General features: G+C 33.4%; 1 protein-coding gene across 4 annotated transcripts in view; it reads right to left on the reverse strand.

Moving 5' to 3' along the window:
- The window catches only part of NBEA (neurobeachin), a 474,839-nt gene that overhangs the window by 285,539 nt on the left and 172,022 nt on the right, over positions 1 to 17,278 (reverse strand). For 3 of the 4 annotated variants that reach the window (XM_027650984.1, XM_027650977.1, XM_027650968.1), the window contains exons 29-31: positions 16,545 to 16,713; positions 15,060 to 15,155; positions 1,510 to 1,948 (exon numbers count right to left, since the gene is read on the reverse strand). In XM_027650984.1, the coding sequence (XP_027506785.1) occupies positions 1,510 to 1,948; positions 15,060 to 15,155; positions 16,545 to 16,713 (704 nt within the window). The remainder of the gene's footprint in view (positions 1 to 1,509; positions 1,949 to 15,059; positions 15,156 to 16,544; positions 16,714 to 17,278) is intronic. The other variant, XM_027650993.1, reaches the window with a different exon arrangement.

The raw sequence follows: 17,278 nt of genomic DNA on the forward strand, positions 1-17,278 counted from the left end.
GACCACATCGTGCAGTGAAGTAACAAAAGCTGCATAAACTACAGCAAGAGAAGATCCTACAGAAATAAAGTCCACAGGTATAGTGTTAAATGTTAACACTTTTTAAAAAATAAGCAGCTTTTAAAAAATAAGCAGCTTATCTTATTTAACTGTTATTTTTTATTGGTAAACACAATTATATTTACATGAGTAAGTATAGAAAAATAATCATGCCGTACTTTTTTTCAGTTTTTCAATGGTAATTGGGACACTGTAGGCAACACAAAATGTTCAGAAATCACCACAAGCCAAAATTCATGTTGCTTTCTCAATTAATACTTATATTAATTCTAATATTGTATCAATACACTATTCAAAGTTTTTTTCCCCCTAACCTTTGCTTCATCCCCTGTGAAAAGTTATACTGTTAGCATATGAATCTGCTTCATTTTGTAATTCGGAAAAGTGATACCATCACCACTCATATTTGCCTCCAAAGATTGCCAAAGCGGTCAAGTACTTTGACAGTATGAAACAACTGCACAGAGGAGCATTTGCTTGAACAATGGGCATCATTCAATAATGCCACCATGAGGTGCAACCAGACAGTTGAGGCCTTGTGGGCTAAGAACATCAGTAGTTTTATCAAGATGCCCCCAGTTCAATAACATTTCTTTAGTTGGAGAAAAGAATGCAACACTTCCTAAACTGCTGGACCTGCCTGAATCTGCCAATTTTTTCCTTCATAGTTGTTGGTTATATTAAAAAAATACTGATCTACCTCACTCACCAATATCAGATAGCAGGATCATCTATTTAAGACAAAAAACCCATCAACACTCATAAGAGTTACATTTGAACCCAAATGGATGAGGTCAATTGCACAACTTGTCACAATTTCTATGTTCAGGATAACCAAGAGGGACTGGACATTTAAAGAAAACTATATTTTTTAGAAACCCAGAAGTTATACCCCAAAAAGATAAAGAAAGGACTCTGTGAAAATGTTTAGCAGTTCAGTTTTAAGCACTAACTTCTGAGCATTTTTGTGATTTAAAGACCTAAAAGGAAACTGTTTTCTACCACGACCATGCAAATAACTTGCCATGGTCAAAGCATTTCAGTACCAGAAAACAGTGCAATGATGGATCCAATTAAGATTTAAGCCTTTGAAAGAATATTCAACTGAATTTCTGCACAGTCTGTTCTATATCAGTAGATATTACCCCTCCTCCTCCTCACTAAAATGCTGTTTTAAAGAAAAAAAAGATTTTATTGCAAAAATATTTCTTTGCAACAGGCTTGTTTTCTAAGTATTTTGTAGAGTTTTATTCACTGCTAACAGAGAAAAACAAGATGAATAACTTTTGTCTATACTATATGGTCCATATTCAGAAAAGGAGAAGTAATGCAGCTGTTAATAACATAGTCTAATACAAACCCATAGAAGAACAACCTTTTTAAAAAAATTAAAAAAATCTTCAATTTTCTGAATTACAGCAATATAAAATAATTAATCCAACCATATACCTGTCAAACGAGTGAAACTGCATGGGAAGAATAGCCTGAGCTTCTCTCTTCAGTGCAGGATCTGGGTAAGGGATTGGATCCGGGCCACATTCTGCAATTTCAACAGGGGCTGCCACAAGGCTTTTCAGTATTTCTTTGACATTGATGCCTTTACTTTGGCTGATACTGGATATCGAAGATGCAGGTTTCAGAATTTCACTGGGGCTTTCTGTTAAGCTCTCCTGAGATTTTTTCACTTCTGAAGACAAAGTAGATAACAGCTCACTCATAGCATCAGGGCCTGTGCTGGTCTCCAAGTCTGTCCCATTCAAAATATTGGGCATCTGTTCATCTCCAATTCCAGAATCTGTATGAGGAATAGAGCTTTCCAGCTGAATATCTTCAACTGGTGTCGGTGTTTCTTTGTCTTTAATATTTTCTGGAAATACAGTTGGTGTCTCTGCAGCGAAATAGAGATTATGAAGAATAATTTAGTTTGTTTTTTTTCCCCCTAAAAATATGATCATAAGGTTTTGAAAGACATAAATGTGTTAGAAAGCCCACAAATCATAGTAGTTTAAACTGTAAAAATTCATTCTACATACAAAACATTTTCAACAGCTGTTTGGTATATATACAGGCTTGGAAGAGGGAGCCCAAAATCACATTATGCAAACTCAATGACATTCAGAAATTACACCCCACTACTCACATAGTAATCAAACAGCAAAACACTTCCAGCAGAAACAACATTAAAAATTATAACCTATCGACTGCATAACTGTATGACCTGTGAGTCTACTAGAAGAGAAAACTGCAATCACTTATGCCTTCAGATTACTGTAAAATTTAGTCTTTGTATTGCTGTCAGCAAATATGAATCTTGCATTCAAAAGAAAATTGCTAGACATTTTGTTTGCTTCATGTTTTAAAGTGTGTATTATACATATCTTACACACATATCGTTACATTTAATATAGATTCATTTATACATGAATGAAAAAATGTGTTGTTATTCATTTTTTTAGATAACTCCCCTTTTCCCACAAAAGGTAAAATTCTGTAATTCAGGAAATATTCAAGAATAAAATAAATACAGTTTTTATAGACATAGGCAAGAGAAATCTGTTGAGTTTGGAACATTTCCAGATTGAAACAAACTCTGCAACATCTTGTAGCTGAGAAGAGCATACCTCTATTAATTACTTCAGAGAAACAGACATAACAGCTTCATTAAGTTGTAACTTCCATATTCATCTTTTTGTTTACTTCTTTTAAAGCAAAACAAACTATGGCTATTTTTAATGACAAAAAGCTTGCACTCACTCAAAATGATTTTTTACTTTATTTTCAACCTACGTTATTTTCATTGGATTACTTGTCTTGATTATAAAATTTAGCTGGCCTATGTATGAAATAACAATGCTTCTTTTTTTTATGAATCTGATATAGTGGTGTAGATACTATGGGAAATATTTTACAATATACTTGGATGAAGCTCTGACTAATACAAACAAAATATGCTTCAACAATGTAAATTTAATAACAACTTCATAATTCATTACCAATTGTTCAGTACAGTCAGGTGTAAAATATTTATTTAGCACATGGGCATAAGTTTGGATATGTGTATGTGCACGTAAAAAAAAATCTATATGACATTATTTATGTCTTTGAACTAATGGTTGTGTATTCTGCTTGAGTACAATTATTAAGAAACAGATACAGATAGAACAGAAGTGGCTTTTAAAAAGACAAAGCAGAATCACCCATTATAAGGAGTATTGTTTTCTTCTTTTAAAAGCCATAAACACTGAAGCCACTTCCTCCTCCTTTTTCTCCTAAGTACCTTAAACGTATCTTATCAAATAGATATGAGCTCTTCTTTGTGAAGCAGGAAGTAGAAACTGGATTTATGAGCTGCATCAAATGCATTTAGCATCTGCCAGGTCAGGAAGTAAAAAGATTCGTATCTACTTAGTACTGCCTATATTTGGCACAGAAGGACATCTGATCCACAGAACGATTCTAATGAATTTTCTGCTTGTCTATTTAAACTTCATCCATGCAAAGACAACACTTCTCAACTGAAGGGAAGATCAGGACTGGACTGCCAGTCAAGCAGGTTGTTGCCCATGAAATGTATGGTAAATAAAATGGCATAAGGCTCCATTATTATGTAAATGGAAGAGGGTACTGAAAAAAGACAATAGTCCACTACATAGTGAAGTTAGGTTACACCTAACCTCAATTTTCATTAAGGTCAACAACACTGAAAATAAAACTAAAGACAGGAAATATAATAGAAACACAGTTGTGGAAAGTCAAATACCTTATCTAAAAACCAGAAGAAAGATTTTAATACATTAAAATCATAGCAATGAACTGACTTCAAGCCATTTTTGAAAGAAACAGTCCATGATATTACTGGTCTAGTAGCAGGCACTTTTGCCAAACAGGGAAGTGGAGACAGCGACATATGAATGGAGAAAATCACACATGGTTTCTCTTTTTTTAGAAATAGGAAAAAAAATTATCTGGACAACTGCAACATTCAAGAGTAAGCAAGACTTCAGGATTTATTTTGGAGTAAAGAATAGTAATGGAATGGAATGAGAAAGACTACAAAATGACTTTGCTAAAAGAGCTTTTTAAATATTTATTGCTCAAAGAAAATAAGGGTCAATATAGTAAATTCAGTAAAGCTGGGCTGGTCACAACAGAATCTAATTTAGTCATGAGAACCTGGAAATTCATAAAATATGGGGAAAGCAACTGGCTAAAAAGGTGTCATCACTCAGTTTTAAAAGTCAAAAAGACCCATCAGATTGAGAGAAACTACCATAGGATCTATCTTGTTCAAAATTTTAATAAAGTTTCCAGTTAAAAATATTTGGCTGAAATCTGCTGACGACAAAGTTACAAGGCACAATTGATGGTCAAAGAAGGATGACTATAAGCAAGCATTATGGTAGAAATACAGATTACATTTACTGGTGAAAAGCTATGCATTTAGTGAAGAAGACAGAGATTGGTGTTATAACTGGAATTCATCTTCTGTAAATGACCGAATGGCATTATTAATGGCATTAGAGAAGGCTTTGGTAGGATTCACTATGGAATACTGTGAACGCTGTTAAAATTGAGAAAGATGGAAGTGCCGCTGTGGAGATACATACCAATCTACTACTGCAGAAAAAGAGTTTGACTGACATAGTCTGGCCAAACTAATACTGAAGGGTTTTGCGACAGCTATCATATGTATTTTCAGGGCAAAAACTCAAAAAAAAAGAGGAATTTAAGCTAAATGGAAGAGTTGGAATGAGAATAATTGAGTGAAAACTTGCCAGGAATAAAATTAAGTTTGGGAAGTGACAGTCATCAATATATAATTAAGATTATGGAATAGTTTTCCAGTCAGAGTAGCAAGTTCAAAAAATGGAACTAATTTTGAGATACTAGAAATAGGACTATACTTAATTACTCAGCAGGTGCCCTGTAATCCTTTGTTCCCAAATAAGAATAAAATGCCTAGAGGCCTGCATCATTTGAAGCTAAAAATAGAAGTAAAATTAAATTTTTGCATGTAGAATTTAAATATGACATATATAATACTAATTAAAATTATTTTTGGAAAAAAATTTGAAGGGAATTATTCTAAATTCAGGTAAGCGTATAGATACTTGATTTCCAGAGAAATTAGATTTGTATATTTACTTTTCTTACCATGTCTCCAACACCTAATATGAATATGCTGCACTAAGCCAGTTAAGCTTAGTCTGATTTATCACTATGAATAACAATCTCTGAAAACTACCTAAGTCCAATGCATTAGATCTCATTTTTAAAACATCAAGCAAGCTAAATGAATAAAGTTTTAATAGGTCCAATTTATTTTTTATGAATCAAAGGATAATAAACTCAGAACAGATAAAATTCTTTATAACTGGTTTTCAAATAAGAATATAGCAAATTAGGATATGTGAAATCCAGATAAATATGGCTGAAAAGATGTATTATTAGACCTTCTTGATCAGTATTATTATTAGTACTATTTAGGTAAATGATAAACTTCTTAGCATAGGTTACGAAACCAACCAATTTTAGTTACAACACTGCATATCTATAAGTTCTGTTTTATATTCTTTTATAACATGTCCCAGCACTCCTATTGCCTTCAGATTTCAGGAATGAAGAATACTGCTCCATAAAGTGATTTAGAAAAATCTTAAACCATAAATGTGTATGCTTTTATAAAAATCCAAAATATTTAAAGCAACTTATCAAAATGATAAACATGAACAGAAGCAAAAACACAACTGATTGCATCTGTCTCTGTTATAACATTGTGACAGTAAGCCTCTAAATTTTCAGCAAACCTCATCAGTTTTCTACAGTACAAGGCCATGTCAGTAGACAAAGTAGAAACATTACTAGATCTAGTGATCTTAACCCTGTCAGAAATAGGCAGTTGGAAGCCAGATGCCTCCTTCTTACTGTTTTTCATTGTAACTAATGAGTTCATCTACATTATGGAAAAAATATGGGCTTAAGTTAACTAAATGACATATTGTATATCTGGTGACCTCATCCGTCACGCTGCTTCCCTAAAATATCTTGTTTGCTTGTGATTTATGAAGTGTATTGTAATTGTTTTAACCTACTGAGTTACCTAAATAGCTCTTGCACTGCTTCCATATGCCTAAAAAATACAACCCACACTGCCCCTATTTATTAACTTAATAATGAGACATTTTATATGTCAGGTAAATATATACAATTTTGCCATTATTAAAAAGGACAATACAAAATATTCTGCTTTTAATATTTATTTACTTTAAAAAATGGAAAAATTGTGTGTAAATTCCTGTAATCCTTTTATCTTTTCATGTCATTAAACCTCCCGACTAAGTAAAAATAAGCTGAAATTTTTCAAAAGTAAAATGTATGAAAAGTATTTTTTTAAGTGCTTACAATATGGCTGAAAATTTATTGGGAAGTCATACTATTCCAAATTATTGTCAAATTTCTGCTGCAAACAATGTAGAAACATTTGACAATGGAAGGTTTGGGGCAATCTTGATATAGGAGTTGCTGCCACCTTTCAGCCTGCATGTGGACTGGAAAATTTATGAGTTGTTTTCTGTATAACTATCCTAAGGTATGGGTGATAACCTTAATAGCTGCCTTTTATACACCCCTTTGTAGTTTTCTACAAATTTTCAGAAGAAGTACACTACAAGCTGAAAATGCTTTCATTCCAACTAGGCAGTGATATTACAGCTTCCTTCATAGGTGGAAGAGTCAACTAATCAATTCCTAAACTCTAGGCTATAAAATAGAGTGGAAAAATTCTTCCTAGCAACATCAATCTAATAATTTTCATGTATATGAAGTAGCACAATTAAACTGACATGAGAAACTAAATATGGGGACAGAATCAAAGAGTAAGAAGGATCTGATTTAAAAATACATTGAGAGGAGTAAGCAAGAACGAAGGTGCAACAGAAAAGTCCTCAGAGGATGAGGCACAACAGTAAGAAAAATTGCCCTAAGATTCCAAGCTGTTTTTGTATCTCCCCAGGACCTTCTCTTCTGTTGGCATTTCTATTTCTGTGTGATAGTTATAAAGGGTCAAGAGAAAAAATTCCTTTTCTAGTGATCCTAGTCATGGCCCAACCTCGTAACATCTACTCATTTTGGCAACCTGGTTGATGTTTGTCTTCACGTAACTATGCATTAATAGGCAAATTTGGTCATGTCCCTCTAACCAGCTTCATGGGGTTCTGTTATTTCTGAGGCAAGGCTACCTGAACAACACTGACTTTTATTTCACAGAACTCATTTGCTTTTCTAAAACATTTTAAAACAAGTTTCTTCATTTATTAAAATATTTTAAAGTGAGAAAAATAGCCTGGCGTAGGGTTACAATTTGTCCTTCTTGCACTATCAGGCTTTTATCTACAAAAATCTTTGATAAATGCAGTGTGCATTTAGCCTCCATCTGTTATTCATCTAGAGTATTTATCCAGGTTTCTGAAATTCCTGCCAGATCAAACACTGGTCCTTTCCTTCCACAAGGACAGCAATGCAACAGCGCAGAATCAGATTTCTAACAGCATGCCAGCAATCGTGCACATGAAGAGGTGGAAGTAGAGCACATGCCATGACAGCCTCTGGCTGGGAAGAGGAACCACAAGCAGGGATACCCGAGGGCTCTGACACGCGTGTCTGAGTGCAGAAGCAACACAGCTGAAGGGGGCTGGAGAAGGTCAGACATGAAAGACTCTGGGGTGGGTTGGCAATTGGAAGGGCACAGATCTTGAGATAGGTGATTTAACGCAGCAGGTTCGGAATTTCTTTTTAACCAGAGTTGATTTGCGAGGAGAAAGGACGTAGCTCTCAGCTAGGAAAAATATCACAGGTGAACACACATAAGTACATGTCTTCTCTTTTTGCTCACTGGAAATTGCTTCTATGTGCTCAAATTCCTCAAAAGTCTTATCATTTGTTTCTTTCCCTGCAGTTGCTCAGGCAAACACACAGGGTAGTTCTTTCTACCTTGACCACGGAAAGGATACTGAAAGAGCTACTTATGACAGACATAACTCTTGATCTGTTTAAGCAATGTCTTTAATCAATGTCTTAATTTTTCTTTACTAATCAAAACTCTTTCACTCAGCGTTAGATGGATAAGACATCAGTCTGACTGATTACCTGGTTGCCAAACAAAATTCCAGCAATCCTAAAGCAAAGCATTAACAAGGTATTAACCAAAAAAGACTGAAGACAAAATAAAAATAAGAAAATGAGAAGTTCTATTAAAGAAATGTCAACTTCAGAGTATAAATCCAGGTGTTCACATTTTTGAAACAAAACCCAAACAGAAATTAGGAACGATATAGTAATATGTTGGGGGTTTTTTTCTAGGTGAATTTCTCTGTTATTTTTCAGTTTCTATTTTTTCATTTATTTATTTTTGTATTCTGTAAGCTCAAAATCACATAATTAAAAAGTAGATTACAGGTATCTATGATAATATCTGTATTTCTGACACATGTTAAGAAAGATGATGTTTTTGTAATTGGACATTTCTTGCAAAAGAAAAAAAAAATAAAATCAATCACCTAGGTTGCAGCACCCAGCAGCAAAAGTCAACAGCGAAGCAGAGAGTATGTTCCATAATACAATAAAACTTATGCTAAAAACATTTTGTTTTAAGCACTACTTTGACAACTCAAAAACTTTTAAAACATCCATAATTTGTACAAGTGAAAATAAATATTGATGTTATTTACAAAAAATCCCTATTACAACCGCTTCATGCGTATATAATGACTGATCAATTAATAATAAAATGTATGTGCAAATGTCTCCTATGATGCCTTAAGTAGCTGGTGAAGGACAATAAACAATAGATTAAGATGTATTCATTACCCTCTCATGATCCTCAAATGCACGTCTTCTCAGATGTTGTTGGAATAAGCAGCATATATTTCATCAGAAGACCAGTGAGATTATTTTGAGCAGCAGTCAGAAATTCAGTAGAATTGGAATTTTATGATTATCATGATTATAACTCATGTTCCTTATAACATTCCATTTTCTTGAAAATATCGGTACAATTAGATTTTGCAGAAGATGGAGCCATGAATTTTGTCAGGACCTTCTGGAGGCAAAGCATGTTTTGACAGATAATGGAAATCGGTTCTTTAGTCCACTCTGCATAGTTAGACTGCTGCTGTTATGCAAAATAGTTTAAAAATAGTCTGTAAATCTCTACACTACTACATTAGGAATACAAACAGTGTAGCAATGTAATTCCCAGAGTACTGCATACCTAGAAGATCTGAAAAACTTGATGCTTTACTTGTCCTCAAAGAAAAAGCTGTTTCTACAACCTTTTAATATAGTTTGTTCTGTCAAGGAAAAAAAAATCAATAGCTTCCAGTCCATCTGTAGCACATAGCTTTAAGAAATCTATTCATTTACAGTGCTTTGGGAAAAATACAGACAGTGATAGCAAGGGAGTGGAAAAGTCAATCCATTTTTTATGAAAATTTGTGATAACCTACATAATAATTTTCTTCACACAATATATTATAAACTGAATTGCACTGCTGCAATACTTTCATTTCTGAAACATTCCTGATTAATGCTAAATGGAAATATTAATTTTCAATGGAAAATATGTATCCATTTTTTGGTTAACATTAATTGTGCTGTCCATAATTAACAGGCTGCCAGCTGAAGTGTAATAAAATACATATACATATATATATTTTTACACTTTTCCACTACTGTAGATGTGGAAGCACTGTTAAAAGAAACAGTCCAATAAACCATCAAGGTAAGCAAGGATATCTTCAATAACAACCAGAACTGAGAAAGCTCATCTTAAGTGATCCTGACCACCATAGCTAAATCTAGTTCAGATTTGCACCTGTAATTTGAAGAGGTTACTTGGTTTTACATGATAAGGCTGATTAGCTGTTATTAACAGAAGATGCCATGCTCCTCTATTTCTCTTATTCCAAGGAAAAGAAATTTCTCTCTCAAAATATGTAATGATTACCCTCTGCTGGTAAGAGAAAGGTCTACTGTATTTTTCAGTCTACTTCCACATCTTCCAGACATAACAGATATCTTCATACCAATTTGGGGAAAACATCCCTATCTAACTAGAGAAAAAAACAGAGAGTAAAACTGTATTTTCTAAGCTATTCCAGTTGCTCCCATTTCAGAAATAAAAATTTCAGCATTTTATGCTCAATTCACAAGTGTAATTCTTGCTGACCACTAAATGGTCACTAATTCTGCCTTAACTAACATACTTTTATCTTAAGAGGGCTGTGGGAACTGGCAAGTTCTACTGCTCAGGTGCATTTTCAGAACATGTCATTAAGTCATAAGCCTTATGAGTCTTGATAACCATCCTACAAAGACCTGAACCTCCTCTGATGTTAAGATTAATTTCATGTAATTGCTTGTAAAATAAAACAGAAGAAGCTTGTTTGCCTTTTACAGGCAGTAGCTTTGCTTACTGGGACTATCTTCACCCTTCTGAATTAGAAAGGAAAATTTTCAAAGGACTCGAAATCATTCCCCATCACTGGGAGTTGAGATTAAGCTTTAGCACATCTTCCCTACTAAATACAACACAGCTAGGATTTTTCACACGTGAACATTGTGGAAGATGCTGCTAAAGATGAAAGCTAAAGATTTTAAAGAGGTTTGCTAGTATATCCGACTGCAAGGAATAGTCTTCCTTCAAGGATCTCAAGTACTCAGCAGGCAAAAAAGGAGACTGGAATACTCATAAGACAAAAAAGAAGAAAACTGAGAATCCTCTCAATACAATACAAATCAGTATTTAAAAATACTTTACAATGGAGAAAGGTGCAGATTAGTTGCATTGCACACTGTTAAATAGGTAGAGAAGATATAAGGGGCTTTTGGAGGGGCAATGATATGCATTGCTCAGATTTATCAGGTGTCATGTACAAAGAGAACATGTCTGCCAATCATTAGGTTGAAGACATTATGTAATTGTTTAGATGGATATATAGTTCCAACTTTTAAACCATATACATGTAGTAGTCTTAAAGAAGAATATATATATATATATGAGAACATATATGTAACCAACTATAGCTATGGATGAGGATATTACTAAGGCACATAACGTCATTAGATTGGATTAAGAGCCTGACATCAAAAAATTTCATTCCAGCTTTTGCCATAAAGCAAGTTTTGTGTCTGGAGTTCAGTTAAGCCTAGTCTCAGAGTCAGGATAAATCTGACCAAGGCAGAGGTCTACAGTGACATCTACAGCGAATGGAAAAAGATAGGCATTTCCAGAGGCCAGCTTACCTCTCTTTTAAGTAGATATTTAAGCAAGTCAGATGAATTGCACCCTAAACATGCTCTGACTTCTCTACACCTATTATTAAGGGAGGTTAGGATGACTAGCTCAGATCTTGATTCACTACTAATATTTTCAGAAAGTACAACATACATATGACTGATGATTTTGAGATGAAAAACTGAAAATCCAATACAGAGCTTTTGGTTAATCATTTTTGATGTTATTCCCATCTTTACTACACCTCCATATTTTATTAATTAATTAATTCTTAATTGAATTAATTCTTTGGTATTATGAACAGAAAAAAGCAAGTCTGGCAACATTACTTTTGTAGGACTGTGTTTCACAGACAATCTTCAGATGCAAGAGAATAGTTCTGATCTGCTATTTTCCTTGATAATGAATTATTTTAAGGAGTAATACTAAATATGAGCTAAATTGAAGAGAGGGAGCTTTCTTTTCATTTGGCAAGTTCTGTTTTGTCCAACTAAGCACTGATTATTTTAGAAATACTGCAGACCCTTTAAAGTTATCAGAAAGAAGGAGGAGAAACCCAAGCACTTTCAACAAACATGACATGGAGTAAATCTACAGATAGAGATACATTTTTCTCCTCCCCATGAATCATCTTAGAAAGAAACATAAATACAGAAGCATAGAACATTATAAAGAAATATTTTTATTGTTAAATGGTAGTTATGGTACTACTGCAATAGTCTTTCCTTCCTGGGAAGCATCTTCAAGCACCATAACATCTAGCTTATGAACAATTTTGAATATCAGTAAAAAAAGTATTATTTTACCACCTACAAACACTTGTAAGTAAAGCTAGAATATATTTCCCCACAAAACATGTTTACAATCTTTTGATTCAATACTATGTTTTACCCATATATAACAACATTAATAAACTAGGCAAAGTTTCTATCAAGTATAATGATGTTAAAATTCTTGTAACCTGCACTTGGCACCAGCTGCAGCTACTCATAAGAAAGATACACTAATCACATACTTGTGCTTGAGACAAGTAGGGTCTAAAACAATCTTAAACAGATTTTAACTAAAGATATCACCCTATGTAAAGAAAAAACCCACAAACAATCACAAAGAACAAAATGGGTATCTTATTTAAATACGGGTAATACACCTACGTCTATCTTATCCTTCCCCTGACAAGTTTCTAATTAGATTCCATCTACTAGCAATAGATACATTAATTTCTTTTAATGAACCAATCCTTCTTCTTTAATTTAGAGAGATCTTTTCCTGTACAGTTCTAAGAATTATGACACAATTTGCTGTATTGACAAATAACGAATTCTTTATATCCCTTTAGTGTCACGTGGAATTAATAAAATAAAAAACTTCACTTCCAGATAACAACTCAATTTCTATAAATTTTTTAATGAAGAGGACATTGCTTTAAAGTTGTGTATTTAATTTTCAATGCTACATTAAACCACTCTGTATTAAGTTAAACTACCTTAGAGTTTAAAGTAATATTCAAATATTACATGCTAGCTGCCAACATCTGAAAGCAAGTCAGATTCTAAAAAGAAAACAATTGGCTTAGCCACTGGAATTCAAGATTCTCAAAACGGAAAAATGTTTTGACTTTTAGCCTTTTCTAACAGTGTTGGCAATTTTTTTTTTAACTTCTTGCTAATGTTCAAAACTGAGGAACTGGGTTAAGAATATAAAAAGCAGAAATATTTTTCCTCTCTAATGGGTGAAGCAGTCAAGCGTAAGAGTTTAAGACCTCAGAAAGTTAAAACCCTGAAGGATGTGATGATATCAACAAATAAAATAACTAACTACAGATAACATTAACTTTACTGAATAATTTATTTCTAAAACTAAAACAGTTTTCTTTTGTATTCTGTTCACAGTTTTACTATAGCTCTATTGAACTATTTTAAAAACAAAACTATTTTACTTTAACTCAAGGTAAAACAAGTACTATAGACAATATTATAGAAGACCCAATTCTTAAAAAATGCTTTATGTTAAATATTTTGATGAGTTCGTATGACTGCTGCCATTTCTTCTTAACCTTTTTTTCTGCTTTTGATACACATATTTTATCCTGGTACTACATGCGGATAAGAAGAAAAACTATTTGTTTTTCCCCTGCCTTTGCCATCCATTATATCAAATGTTGAGCTTTGTACAAATAGAAATATAATGCCATTTATGTTGCATAATGTATTTTACTGTATTAAATTTAATAAAAATTAAAATGTCATTAAATAAGTGTGTTTTGAGGCAGTCTAGCCAATCCTAATTTTCAAGCAAAAGTGGTTAAAAATAAAATATCCTATGTCTGATACACAGAAACTTGCTCTAAATGCAAAAAAACCCCAACAAACAAAACAAAACAAAAAACCCAACCCAGAAAACGCACAAAGAAAAAAAAAGGAGAAAAATCGATATTTAATGAAATTTTAGGGATTTATTGTGTAGTACCACATAATACTGTAGTACTCTTCTGCACTAAGATCAAATTATTCCTTTTGCTATCAATGATGGATCAATCGTACAAATGCAACAATGTCAGAACAACAGATCAGGAAACTGAGTAATATAAAATATTTTTTCTTTGTATGGCAGACAATAACCTTATGAATCAAAATCATAAACCCTGGCTTACTCACTGTTATAAATTAAAACAACTTATAATATACATACATGCACACACCAAAGTTTAAGAAATGACAGATTAACATAGTGATAGTTTAAGTTTATGTAATAAATATTTTAACATAATCCTCCCAGAACAGCATATGATGAACATAAGTCACTTTATTACTGAAGTAGAAAGTTAACTATTCTTTATAAACTGGATGCATTCTAAATCGCTTAGGCTTTTTATAAATCAGCCTTTTTACCCACAAAAAATTTTTACAAAGTTATACCAACAACATTTTCATCAGATTAAATTTTTTGACCAGTGTTCACAGCACAGTGCAGGCAAATAAACGTGGAAATGTAACATTTTGTACATGTAAACTTGACATGTTACATTCAGGTAACCCTCTCTTTTTCAAGTAATGAAAGAAAAAGCCCATACTGCTACCTTATATAGTATCTATCAAAACAAACAAACAAACAAACAAAACAAAAAGCAGCCCCAAAACATATAATAGTTGCTCTGGTAACAAAATTGTTTCCTTCAAGAAAAACACAGCACAGCACATTAACTAACAGGCATAAAATAATTCACATACAATATCAGAGGTTTACATACCATCAAGAAGGCAAGGAAAAAAGCGAGAAAGGAAGGCAAAAGAACAGCAAAAGATACAGGGAAAGGGAATACTACAAAAGTACTACATACTTCATGCAGTATGCAATATTTTTAAAGTAGGCCTGATTTGATTTTTATGGACCTAATATTGTAGCAGAATAACCACAAACCAAAAGCATTTAAATTTTCCTGTATCCATTCCCTCCTCCTGAGTGCTTTTTAAAAATTATTTTATTTCATAATAAATAAAGATAATAAATGGTAGTAAAAGTGGGAGAGAAATTTTCTAAAGAAATGTAGGCAGGAAGTTAAAGTTTTAAAGGTATCATCAGGTCTGATCTCCATGTAACCTGAGGCGTATACTTATTTATCAACAATAACATCACAGTTAGTTCTTGAATTGCATTACATTAAATAAGAACACCCAAACAGGTTAGGAGATGATGTTAATATTACCTTTGTAAAATGAGTGGGCAAAGCTCTGCTCAGGAATTAACTTGGCAAGGAATCCATGGTTCAAACTTGGGTGAGGGATAGATGGTATGACCACAACTGTGGAGAAAATCATGGAATCAAATGTGAGCCAGCTAGTATTCATGTGTGGCCTGGTCCACTGTGGATCCATGACAGAAATCCTATCTCATTGAAACATGCAAATATGGTATTATCAACAAAAAAAAAAAGGCATTTCTAAAGGGAAAAAACAAGTTCTGTATCAAGAGATAGGAAAGAGCATACCTATTATTTGGGCACTTCAAGAGCAACATTTATGGGGGAAAAGAGACATGGATATATATATATATATATATGCAAATAGGCAAGACAAGAATGGATGAAATATTTAACTGAAACTAGCAGTTTCTTAGTGCAGGACCATAACATATAATCAAGAAGGCACAAAAATTATGATTTCTCAAAACTGACAACATTAATTTAGTATATTTAAAACAGAAAGCCTACAAGCACATTGACTTTAACTATTAGGTAAAAGTAGCAAAGTAAAACATCATGATGAATCAAAATAATGACTTAATGTAAATATGACGTAAATTGGAAGAAAAATTCTATGACGAATGAAAATGAGCAACTCCATAAATGAAGAAAATAATTAAAGATCAATACAAGAACAAAAGCATACATTAAAAGTTTCATGGACAAATTCAGCTACTGTTTTCAGCTCTTTTAACACAGGAGGTAGAGTTATAATCAATCCAGTCAGACTTGAAGAAAATTCACCGGAGTGACAGTGTAAAATATTTGAAACAAAGCAGGGTAAAGTTTGCATTCCTAATTTCTGACAGCTAACAGACTCCCTCCCTTTCAGGCTGAAGAACATATGTCAGTAAAAACACTACTACTGCTAGTAAAAATCACTAACAGTTCAGTAAAAGAAGGCAATAGCAATGTTTCCTTTTTATTACATTGTTACCATTGGCTTTTAAATGCAGGCACCAACACAGCAGGACTCCAAGAAAGTACTCAGTCCTCCACTACTACCCTTTCACAAACCTCCTCACTCAAACAAAAGGAGTTCATGTGGGCAAGCAGCTGTGTTTGCTGTTCATTCCTTTCATGGTATAGAGTTAAAGATATCTGTTCTTCCTAACACAAAACAGATTCAGGAAGTTGTGTTGGTCAGCTATCTTCTACTTTACAACTTAAAACTCTATCAGGAACTCTGTTTCCTTCTAATTATTTTCAAGTTTAAGAAAAATAAAGACACAAAAAAGCAATATAGAAATGAAAATTAGTAATACCGTATAAGTAAATACACAGAATACTTGAAATCTGCCAATGTATTTTATAAAACAAAATCATTATATAGGAAAAAGTAGTATGTAATTTCCTATGAGGATCTTACACTACTCACTAAAAACACTTTGTAAAATAATTACAGTATTAAAAAAAAATTCAAGTAACATTTAAAGAAAACAAATTTACCTGTACTTGTCGGTGAATTTATTTCTTGTCTGATATTTCTACCTGCCTGGTTCCCAGACCTCGCAGTTTCTCGTTGGGGTTCCAGTATATCACGGTATTTGGAGACCATCAGAACAGAAATAAAGTAGACTACTGCCAAAGCTAAGAACTGAGCCTGTTTGCTGTCGTCCTGTGTTTGAGAAAAAGAAACACATCTGTAATATTGGATATTTCCAAAGAATTTTCATACAAGATCACTACAAAGCTTAATAAATAATACCTTTCTGAAATGTTGTTTCTGTTAGCATAGCAGCAAATAGATTACTTAGAAGATTTTGTGGATTTTCAGAGGAGTACTATGCACACAGTACATATTAAGTATTGAATGTTGGAGGTTATTTGGCAACTCCACAAATCTCTGGATCTGTGGAGCTTTTCAAAACAGAGGCCTGACTGTACTCTGAGTGCTTTCAAGGCATCCCAGCAGCAAGGGCAACTGTCTTTTGTTGCCCCAAGGATGAGACTCTGAAGGTCCCTGCCACAAGAATGTGAAGAGTACTACTACTGAGAGGGAAAACTAAGCTCACTGATGCTTCTCTGGCTGACACTGGATGCATAAGTAGGCATAACAGCTTCTGGTAACTTGTAAAAGCAGGGGGAATATACCACTGCCTTTCTTCCAGCAATAAATCCCAGCTTGTACATTCAGATTTCCCCTTCAAAAGGATTGTCAGTAGCAATTCTAGTTTTCTGGG

Source organism: Corapipo altera, unplaced genomic scaffold (assembly GCF_003945725.1).
Source record: "Corapipo altera isolate COAL_440 unplaced genomic scaffold, ASM394572v1 0, whole genome shotgun sequence".
NCBI lineage: Eukaryota > Metazoa > Chordata > Aves > Passeriformes > Pipridae > Corapipo > Corapipo altera.